Source organism: Symphalangus syndactylus, chromosome 10, assembly GCF_028878055.3.
Source record: "Symphalangus syndactylus isolate Jambi chromosome 10, NHGRI_mSymSyn1-v2.1_pri, whole genome shotgun sequence".
Lineage (NCBI taxonomy): Eukaryota > Metazoa > Chordata > Mammalia > Primates > Hylobatidae > Symphalangus > Symphalangus syndactylus.
The window spans coordinates 117982968-117993998 of record NC_072432.2 but is presented as its reverse complement, the minus strand read 5'-3'; the positions used below and the strand labels follow the sequence as shown (position 1 = coordinate 117993998).

General features: G+C 45.0%; 1 protein-coding gene across 1 annotated transcript; it reads left to right on the top strand.

Moving 5' to 3' along the window:
• Window positions 1-4210: 4210 nt before the first annotated feature.
• Window positions 4211-10005, top strand: NEFL (neurofilament light chain). Its single transcript, XM_055295733.2, has 4 exons — window positions 4211-5494; window positions 6652-6776; window positions 7155-7474; window positions 7999-10005. Exons 1-4 carry the CDS (start codon window positions 4451-4453, stop codon window positions 8136-8138), a joined length of 1629 nt encoding a protein of 542 aa, XP_055151708.1. The 5' UTR covers window positions 4211-4450; the 3' UTR covers window positions 8139-10005.
• The last annotated feature ends 1026 nt before the right edge of the window (window positions 10006-11031 follow it).

The following is an 11031-nucleotide window of genomic DNA, read 5'->3' as shown; positions in this document are numbered from 1 at the left end:
CTAATTTGCATTTTAGCTTATTAATTCCTGAAAGGGTGTTTTGTAAATTGATGTTTAGAGTTGTATCTAAAATGTTACAGTGCCAGTTATGTGTCATGTTCCACTGGCCACACCCATTTTATTTTACATTGGGATATTTGAGAAACCTACAACAATCATGTAGTTTTTTGCTGCCACTAGCTGCCCAAATGGAGCATGCTCATTAATGGTTTCCTCATGGTGTAGAATAATTCAAATTGGTGTCCCCAAAGCAGGATAGGTTTATTATATGCACGCTAAACTCTGCAGATGGCAGACTTCACTTATCAAATTCCACAGAGACATAAGGAAGCAGTAAATGCCAATGGCTGCAGTTTGTGGAATGAGTAGAACCCTCAGTCTGGAAGCAGGTAGAGCTTAGGTTTGAAGGAGCTGTGTGAGTTGGCAAATTACTTCTCTGGGCCTCAGCTGTTTGCTCTGAATAACAGTAACCATCTCCAGGTGATCTTGTCATTATTCAATACAAGATAGCAAATGCCTATCATATAGCAGGTATCTTGCATGCATTTATTTACTGGGTTTCCTTGCATCCACATACTGATGCCAGCTTTGGTGACACTGATGTATCTACCTGGTGGTGAGATGGATGGAGACTCATCTGCTGTTCTTTTTCTTTTCTTTCTTTTTTTTTTTTTTGAGATGGAGTCTCACTCTGTCACCCAGGCTGGAGTGCAGTGGCGCAATCTCGGCTCACTGCAACCTCCGCCTCCCGGATTCAAGCAGTTCTCCTGCCTCAGTCTCCTGAGTAGCTGGGATTACAGGCATGTGCCACCATGCCTGGCTAATGTTTTTGTATTTTTAGTAGATACGGGGTTTCACCATATTGGCCAGGCTGGTCTTGAACTCCTGACCTTGTGATCCACTTGCCTCGACCTCCCAAAGTGCTGGGATTACAGGTGTAAGCCACCGCGCCTGGCCGACTCATCCGCTGTTCTACCCTAGGACTTTTGCCAGAGCGTATTGGTGGTAGGAGAAGTTGGCTCTTTTGACCCTTGGACTGAGGCTTTTCATGGGCCCTACCCTAAAGCTGACCTTTTCAAAAACACATGCCAATACAGAACTTCCTGCTTTCCCAAATAGCTTTAGAATAATAAAATGAAAAGTCATCAGTCGCCAGGTCCCATCTATCTGAAGCTTTCAGACTCTGCTGGCACTGGTGAAGAAGTAAAATGTTTTCAGTGGTTCTAAGAGTTATGCCATATGTTTTTTTATTATTATTAATGTGAAGATATTTACTTTTTAACTAAATGACCTGGGACAGTTCTTTGGAGGGTTACAGAAGTATTAGGGATAACCAGAGTGGTAGGAATTCTGTTAAAGGGGTCATCAACATATTTCTATATTTTTAATCTCCCGGAAGCATGTTTTGTTGACAGCCCTCAACCAAGTTCAGGTTTGCAGAGAATATGTTTAAAGGGGAATAGATGCATAAGGGTGTGACAAGACTCAAAAGCCTCCTTCTAAAGAGACTGCTACTCTACTATGAACAGCACTAATTGGAAACATTTATGGTGAGGGAAAGAAAAAGTCAATATGTATATACTTCCTAAATGGATTTTCTAAAGTCGCTCACTTTGCTTTGCCACACAAAGCAATGCCATGTGGGCTTTTAGAGAAAAATGCTGGAAAGAGGATTCAAAAAGGAGGATGACTGGACAGAATATTAAAGAAGAGGCAGGCACCTGGCAGAGGAAGGCTGAAGGTAGAGTAACCAAAACTCAGACCCAGGCTGGGTTCAGGAGTCCGGCAAAGCAAGGCTGTCGTGGAGTATGAGGTGGCCAGGCCAGGAGCTATTAAAAAAGACCAGAGATCGATAAGCCTGAACGCGGTGGATCTGCCCCTTCCCCCGCTCTGTGGGCCGGGTTCAGCACAGGAAAGGGTCCCATTCTCACCCTTTGCTCCTGTGTTCCTCTTTTTTCCAGCTACCCAGGGGACAGCAGGCAGCAGGTGCCCAACTGGTTTCTTCTCTCTGAAGCATCCCCCTGCAGCACCCGCCGCCCCTCTCCTTTCTGGGCAGCCTCCTCTGCAGTCAAAGGCTTCAGGGAGGAGCCGCGGAAAAAAAGGAAAAAAAAAAGAAAGAAAGAAAAAAAAACAAAACGCTGATGGACTTAAGATCTGAGGGTGATCTGAAACTCCGGGGAAAGAGAGCTGGCACAAAGGAAATGAATTCATAAATACCTGAGAGTGTGTTTTATGCAGACTCACACACACTGAGTGTGAAACAATGTGGTTTGCAGGGAGCAGGTTAACAAAATAATCCATTCTGCCACGCTTCATCTACATATGGGTAATTGGGAGGAGACGACTCTATGGCTAATCTAGGTGCTTCTTCCACCCCCTGCCCCCCCCCCCCCCCCCCCGCCTCCAGAGAAGCCTATTCCACCCTTGAATTTCATGAGTGAAAAGACCAGGGATAGCTAGGCTATTAAAAGTCAACAGAGTAAGTACCCTACCAAGTCTGCCAGGGACAAACAATATTCAGGACAGCCTCATGACCTTAGGCTTGAAATCTAGAATATTTGGGCATGGATGGTCCTCTGAGATCACTTAGTCTTGATAGATTTAAACTACTAATTTCAATATTTCTGAATTTGCATTATTTGCGACAACAGACACTGTTTAGAAACCCGAGGAAAGCTATCTGCTGCAGTCATTCTATCATGAGGACGGTGGGCTATCACAATCACAGGTTTTTTGGGGGGGAGGGAGGTCAGAAACGACCTCTGAGGATAAGCCTCACCCCATCCTTTCCTCGGGAGAGGAGTGAAATGTCTCCAGAAGCAACTGCACCGCTGCAAATACTTCACCCTCCAAGTATCACAGGGGAAGCCATTCCGGCTTCTTTATTTGAAAACAGTTACCATATTCCCCCTCAGTTGGCCTCTTAAAAAAAACATAAGTTGCACATCAAATGCTGCGATATACAAATAAAACAAAAACTAAATGCTTGCTCAGATAATCTTAGGTGTTTCGTGTAAATCTCTGCAATCCCTCCATGAAACCTGGGGGACTCCTAACATCATGCGCGTGAAAATGCCCTGCAAACCGCAGGGTTGTATCCACGTGCGCTACCGCGTGCGCCAGTTTCAAGCATCTGGGTGCTTCCTGAAGGAAATCCATGCATTCCTGACTGCATCTGTTTTCGGGTTATTACAGTGTATGGGAGGAAGAATCACGCGGCTATGGCTATTTTCTATCCTTTCCTGAAGAAGCCTGAGTGCCGAGTTCTCCTCCCCAGAGACCACACCCGGCGCTCAGGGCTGGCCGCAGCGGATTCCCTGAAAATCAGCCACCTGCAAGGCTTACCGAAATCATCAGGTTGTGTGCTACACATGTGTAAAAAGAGGGAAGCGGACTTTAAATGTGCTGCGGTTGGTGGTAGCAAGCAGAAATTTAGCTTGGTGAGGATCCTGGCAGCTTGAAGCTCCCGGCTGCGGAGCGCGCGGCTGCCTCAGCAAGTCAGTCAGTCTCCGTGTTTCCAACTCTTTCTCTGCCCTCCGCCACCCACACACTGCAACACGTTAAAGCCATCCGCGGCTTCATTCTCAGTTAAGAAATGTGAAAATCTAGAAACACTAACAGGCGGATTAACTGCTCTAAAGGTTTAAAAATGCTAAACCAACGCCTGCAGTAGTGCCGCAGTTTCACGAGTGTGTGTGTGTGTGTGTGTGCGCGCGCGCGCACTCGCGCGCACATTCCCTATGTGTTGAGAAGCAGCGCATTAAAGAAAAAGAAAAATAATCAGGAGAAAGGAAGATGAATTGCAGAAAGTGCCAGAAAGCTAGAAAGAAATTAAAACTCTTCTCCATACATACTGCATACACATAACCTAGCCTATTTATTTGTATCTAAAATCCCCTAGCGGCACCATCACCGTGAACACCAAGGGGAATAATTAAGGAGGTTCCTGGTGGGAAAAGGGCGAGCTGGGGGGACCGGGTGTCTGCGAGGTGACGGGATACAGAAAGCTAGGGTGTCAAAAGGGAGCAAGAACCTGTTTTGGGGACAACTTAAGGATCCAAGTGTCACGAGGTCTGGGCGATGCAGGACAGGAGGGGCTGCGTGAGTAGAGAAGGGAAATGAGTGAGGGGGCATGGGATCTCAGAGAAAATCAGGGCCCTCTGAGCAAAGTGGAAAGGACGAGCGCCGCAGCTCCCCGGGGCCGTAGCTCGACCCCGCCTTCCCTTTTGCGCAGAATCCTCGCCTTGGCTGCAGCAGCGCGCTGCCCCCACTGGCCGGCGCGCGGTGATCGATCGCAGGCTGCGTCAGGAGCCTCCCGGCGTATAAATAGGGGTGGCAGGACGGCGCCGAGCCGCACACAGCCATCCATCCTCCCCCTTCCCTCTCTCCCCTGTCCTCTCTCTCCGGGCTCCCACCGCCGCCGCGGGCCGGGGAGCCACTGGCCGCCACCATGAGTTCCTTCAGCTACGAGCCGTACTACTCGACCTCCTACAAGCGGCGCTACGTGGAGACGCCTCGAGTGCACATCTCCAGCGTGCGCAGTGGCTACAGCACCGCACGCTCAGCTTACTCCAGCTACTCGGCGCCGGTGTCTTCCTCGCTGTCCGTGCGCCGCAGCTACTCCTCCAGCTCTGGATCGTTGATGCCCAGCCTGGAGAACCTCGACCTGAGCCAGGTAGCCGCCATCAGCAACGACCTCAAGTCCATCCGCACGCAGGAGAAGGCGCAGCTCCAGGACCTCAATGACCGCTTCGCCAGCTTCATCGAGCGCGTGCACGAGCTGGAGCAGCAGAACAAGGTCCTGGAAGCCGAGCTGCTGGTGCTGCGCCAGAAGCACTCCGAGCCATCCCGCTTCCGGGCGCTGTACGAGCAGGAGATCCGCGACCTGCGCCTGGCGGCGGAAGATGCCACCAACGAGAAGCAGGCGCTCCAGGGCGAGCGCGAAGGGCTGGAGGAGACCCTGCGCAACCTGCAGGCGCGCTATGAAGAGGAGGTGCTGAGCCGCGAGGACGCCGAGGGCCGGCTGATGGAAGCGCGCAAAGGCGCCGACGAGGCGGCGCTCGCTCGCGCAGAGCTCGAAAAGCGCATCGACAGCTTGATGGACGAAATCTCTTTTCTGAAGAAAGTGCACGAAGAGGAGATCGCCGAACTGCAGGCGCAGATCCAGTACGCGCAGATCTCCGTGGAGATGGATGTGACCAAGCCTGACCTCTCCGCCGCGCTCAAGGACATCCGCGCGCAGTACGAGAAGCTGGCCGCCAAGAACATGCAGAACGCCGAGGAGTGGTTCAAGAGCCGCTTCACCGTGCTGACCGAAAGCGCCGCCAAGAACACCGACGCCGTGCGCGCCGCCAAGGACGAGGTGTCCGAGAGCCGTCGTCTGCTCAAGGCCAAGACCCTGGAAATCGAAGCATGCCGGGGCATGAACGAAGCGCTGGAGAAGCAGCTGCAGGAGCTGGAGGACAAGCAGAACGCCGACATCAGCGCTATGCAGGTGCGGCACGGCCAGAAACATAGGGAGGCCGGAGACTCGAGCAAGGGGGAGAGTTGGTGCGCCCAGAAAGTGTAGACCAGGGGTGGTGCGGCTGCACGCAGCTCTTAGGAATAGGGCTTGGCCCCTTGGCCACTGTGTGGGAGGAGTGGGGCACTTGAAGGGCGTGAGTGCGGGCGCGACTGTAGTCTGGGAGTGTGCTCGGTGCTGCTGCACCGGCGTTCCTCATTAAAGCTGCCCAGCTCTTGTTGGGTGGGGGAGGGGAAGACGTGGGAATTGGGCGTTGCCTCCGGCCTGCGGTGAGATCTGCTCTCTACTGACCTGCATTAACCACAAGTTACTTTGCAGCAACTATCGGATCATCTGGTTAATAAATAGTAGAGTGAACAACTCTCAATTAATTCTGAAAGATTACTGTGACCAGCATGCTTTATGACTAGTTTTACCAACCACTCCCTTCCTTTATTTAGTAGGTAGACAGGAAAATAGTCAACATTGTTTTAGGTAGTTAACAAGTGATGTTCGTAGTAAACCATTTCCTTTTACCTTTTTTTCTTTTTTTCTTTATGTGTAAAATCTTCTACAACATTTCTGTTTAAACATCTCCATCTTCTGGGGAGTAGAAAAAATACAATTTCAAAAAGATCTCCATTTTAAAAGATCTCCATCTTCTGGGGAGTCAAAATTTTTTTCTTCTTCTGGGGAGTAGAAAAAATAATTTAGATGCATAGGAAATATTTTATAGAAAATAATTTTTTTTCTTTTTTTTTACATCTGGCTATTTTCTTCTCATAAAGAAAGGCATTAGTTTCCTGGCATGTAACCCAGCTAAAGAAGAGTTAATCAGTGAATGAGAAACACAGTTTTTCTATCAACTTAGTTTGTTTGCAGGCATTTTATGTGATCATTAAACAGTATTAAGTAAAGAAACAGAAGAACAGAATTTTCTTCCATCTTTGTTTTCATCTCAGGCTTCATGAACTTGAGTATTTTAGGCAAGAAGGTTTTTTAAAAGATACAGGGAGTTATTCTAGGAGAGATTTTATCAAAGGTGTGCAACTTGATTTTAATCGAAACTAGGCCTTTGCAGCTACACTACAGTAAAATAATAGAAGGGATTTATTTTCGGATTTTTTTTTTTTATTTTTGTCTTCAAACAGGACACAATCAACAAATTAGAAAATGAATTGAGGACCACAAAGAGTGAAATGGCACGATACCTAAAAGAATACCAAGACCTCCTCAACGTGAAGATGGCTTTGGATATTGAGATTGCAGCTTACAGGTGAAAATAGAGGGCAAAGACAGCAGCCATTAAACCTTAGGAAGAAAATCAGATCCCATTTAAAGTTATGTTGGATCAGAAACCTTCAAGAATAGTCCTTTTGAAATAATGAAGTGTCAGTTTTTGTCTTCTTCCAAGAAGAAGGTATTTAGATATATAAGAATTTAACCCTGTAATTAGGAGTCCTGTTTTTAGCTTCTTATTACACTTTAAATCTAATAGGATGTTTTTTTTTTTCTGGTCTCCATCAAAAAATCCCCAGGCATTAAGTATTGATAAATTCCAGCCCTGCTCCTGATTGCCTTTGTGTTTAGGGTACTCAGAGCAAGTCGTGAAACACAGGTGTTTTTTGACCTCACCTTCCATCTGCATCCCCAGGAAACTCTTGGAAGGCGAGGAGACCCGACTCAGTTTCACCAGCGTGGGAAGCATAACCAGTGGCTACTCCCAGAGCTCCCAGGTCTTTGGCCGATCTGCCTACGGCGGTTTACAGACCAGCTCCTATCTGATGTCCACCCGCTCCTTCCCGTCCTACTACACCAGCCATGTCCAAGAGGAGCAGATCGAAGTGGAGGAAACCATTGAGGCTGCCAAGGCCGAGGAAGCCAAGGATGAGCCCCCCTCTGAAGGAGAAGCCGAGGAGGAGGAGAAGGACAAGGAAGAGGCCGAGGAAGAGGAGGCAGCTGAAGAGGAAGAAGGTATGATAAGAAAAAACCCCTGCAACTTCAAGTGCAAACTGGGTGTGGAGATTTGTTAGGAGGTGGATAAGACAAATGAAGCCTTGCTCATTTATTCATATATGACATTAGAATCATAAATAGTTTTTCTGTTTGTTTAGCAAATCTTTCCTAAGGCACCTACTCTGAATGAGGTGATTGGTCAAAATTTTCATTTTTTAATACAATCATTTAACACAGCAGGTTGGTGTCCTAAAGAACAAAAACAGATACCAGATACATAATGAAAGAAATATTGAGGTTAAGTCTTGCAGAGGAGCAGAGCTTCCCATACCTAGAAGTGATCTCATTCAATTTAAATATGTGTTCAGTGGCAAATTATTCATGGCAAGCTTTGTCTGTTACATGTGCTTTTGGAGAGAGTGGAGCTGGGAGGTTTTGGTGAGCGTTCTGACAGTTGTGTTTGCAAATAAAACCTTTGCAGACATGTTTTGACTGGACTTACCCTGGATTTGGATTTTGTACATTTTCTTTTTATGTTAAAGCTGCCAAGGAAGAGTCTGAAGAAGCAAAAGAAGAAGAAGAAGGAGGTGAAGGTGAAGAAGAAGAGGAAACCAAAGAAGCTGAAGAGGAGAAGAAGGTTGAAGGTGCTGGGGAGGAACAAGCAGCTAAGAAGAAAGATTGAACCCCATTTCCTTAATTATTTCAGGAATAATTCTCCCAATATCAGGTCAACCCCATCACCAACCAACCAACCAGTTGAGTTCCAGATTCTATGTGAATTAAAAAGTCAATATATGTATAATTCTGAGATGACTTAGGTTGGACATTCAATGTTGTGCTATGAATTTCCTCTTTATGCAGAGTATCTGTTTGCTTGCAGAGTGGCTTTCTGGCTTGCTGCCAGCCTGTGCATGGTCCACGCTTATGAGTTCAGGATCTACGGCAATGTGAATCATTCAGATGTTTACAATAAAAAACACCACATGAGTAAATGAATTCACTAATGTTAATGTTAAACTTCATGGAAAAATAGTCCTTTGAACCTTCGGTGGTTAGCAATTAAAGACCCTGAGTTATGTGCAATAAATAGTAAATAAAGTTATACCGAATGATGTATTTTTTGCTGTGGTTGTTACTTAATTAAAATACCTTAAAGATGGCACCAATATAAAGTATATACCAGTGGACTATTGACCTCCAATTTTTTAAAAAGTTGAAATTTTAACAATTACCAATACTTTTTTTTTCTTCCTTCATTGGAAATTCTGAGGGATACAGTTATGTCGTGATTACTCATGAAATCTCTCCCCACAAAAATTTTACTGATAATAAACATGAGTAAATGAGAAAGTCTATAAATAACAATAGACTTTGCCTCATAACACGTGCTGTGTTAGGTTTTGGGATGGCTTTCTAGGGAGCAATTCTGAAATTATTTGTCAGACAGACTCTTCATGGTAAATAGGTCATTTCAGAGTCTAGAGTGCTAACCATTACACTATGGAACCATGATAAATAGGTCATTTCAAACTGATATGTCATAATGCAATATGGATAGAATATGAATCCCATACATTCATCCCTATAACTGCATTTTAAAATATAGTCTAAATATCATGGGCAGAGGTTAAAACCTGAGAACATGGTACAATAAGAAGGAATAATTTTTTATCTATATATAATTTCAGGAGAAGGGATTAAAACTACCAAAAGTTATTTGCCACTCCACTGCAAACATGTTGCCTGCAATCCTGAGCTCATGATTTAGTGTATTGTTAAGCGTAACTCTGTTGCCTCAAGTAAATAACATTTAATGCTACACATTTTTAAACCTTTAAAAGCTACAGACACAAGTAATGAAATTATGAGTCACTTAAGGGGGGAGGTAATATGCTTGTATGTTACATTGACATTGCTCTGCATGTCTCTACTGGGAAATATTTGGATTTCAATGATAGCTTGACTGGTTGGACATTGCATCAAATACACACCCCATCTGTTCTCTCTGTCCATTGTAAAGTTATGAACGCTCTTGCACTTGCATTTGATGTGAAATAAATATAGATGATATTACTGACTATCTGCTATTCTGCCTTTGTTCTGAAACAATTGCTTTGTCAGCTAATTTCATTCAATATTTGCTTTTTAGACTATCTTTATAAGTTATTAATTTAACCTGAAACCAAAGTGGTCTCCATTTAAAGTTACTTAATCCCTTTGTACCACCTATTTCTAGTTAAATATATGTTGCTATGCAAATAGGTAAAGTGCTTCTTTGCCATGATGGTATGGATTGGAACTGTGAAGGCTTTCAGTGTATTGGCTTCTGTAAAGATGAGGCATCTCCTCAGAAATAAAGCTTTTCACACTTCTGCTTAATAGACCTGGGATGATGTATATGGCAAGTCTCAAACAGATGCAAGCTACATGCAAAAAGTAACTTTAGCAAAATGGAAATAGCTGGATGCTTTGAGAATTACTTGGTTGAATTAAGAAAACTGTACCATCCTCTATCCTGTGTGCCATAATAAAATAGTAAAAAACCTAAATTGAGCTTAAAGTCTTTTTTAACATTTCCCCAAATTTTGTACTGTGGTCAGTGCCCCTTTTCCCTCTGCTCCCCCTAAACCTGCAGTTCTCTTTCAATATTCCCTCTCCTAATGAATGATCCCTTCTCTATAATCATCTGATTCCATTAAACGGACTCCTTGAATGACATCCTACCTCCCATTACCTCTCTTCTGCCCCTCGAGACTAACCTACCACCGAGTTACAGTGAGAACACCTCCATGTCTTAAATCCTTCCACATCTTTCCATTTACACTGCCACCACTCTAACCCTTCTCCCAGGGCCTACTCTTGGTCTCCTTCAATTAGCACCCTACAGCAGGCTAATCTTTTAAAAAGCAAATTTTGATCATGGCATCCCCCTGAATAAAACCCTCTAATGGCTTCCTACTTTTAATATGAAAACCAAAATCTCGAATGTGATCTTCAAGGCCTGCCTAGTGCTGACCCCTGCCTACTTCTCTAACCTCATCCCACTGTACACCCCTTTCCCTCCACTTCCAGCACTCCAGTCACCCTGGTATTCTGTTCTCCCATCTGTCACAGGATTTTTGGTGATTCCTCTTTCTGGAGCACTCATCTTTTCTCTCCTTCCCTCAGCCTTGCCCAGCCGGTTCCTACTGACCCTTCAGATTTAGGCTTAAATGTAATTATCTAAAGGAAGCCTCCCTTGACCTCTTCTAGTGGGTCAAATTCTTTGAAATATGTACATAAGACTTTGTACACTTTTTAATTCTGGCCATTAGCATCTATTTGTGTGATCAGTTGATGAATGTCTGCCTCCCCCATTACAGTGGGATCTTTACAAGTATTAGAATCAGATCTCTGTTGCTCATTAATTTAACCCCAGTCTCCAGCATAGTTCCTGCCATAGTAGAAGCACAATGGATATTTATTTAATGAGTGACTTTCCCCATCGATTAAAATGCCTTCAAGATGACTGGCAAGTCAAGAGTGTTCAATAGTAAGTCCACACCTTCTTGTGGAAAGAGCAAAGAACCAAGAAT

Excerpts from the sequence above, each read along its gene's own strand:
- NEFL (XM_055295733.2), top strand. The coding sequence starts at position 4,451 with ATGAGTTCCTTCAGCTACGAGCCGTACTACTCGACCTCCTACAAGCGG. Across the intron at positions 5,495-6,651 it reads CCGACATCAGCGCTATGCAG|GACACAATCAACAAATTAGA; the intron begins GTGCGGCACGGC and ends GTCTTCAAACAG. Across the intron at positions 7,475-7,998 it reads GGCAGCTGAAGAGGAAGAAG|CTGCCAAGGAAGAGTCTGAA; the intron begins GTATGATAAGAA and ends TTTATGTTAAAG.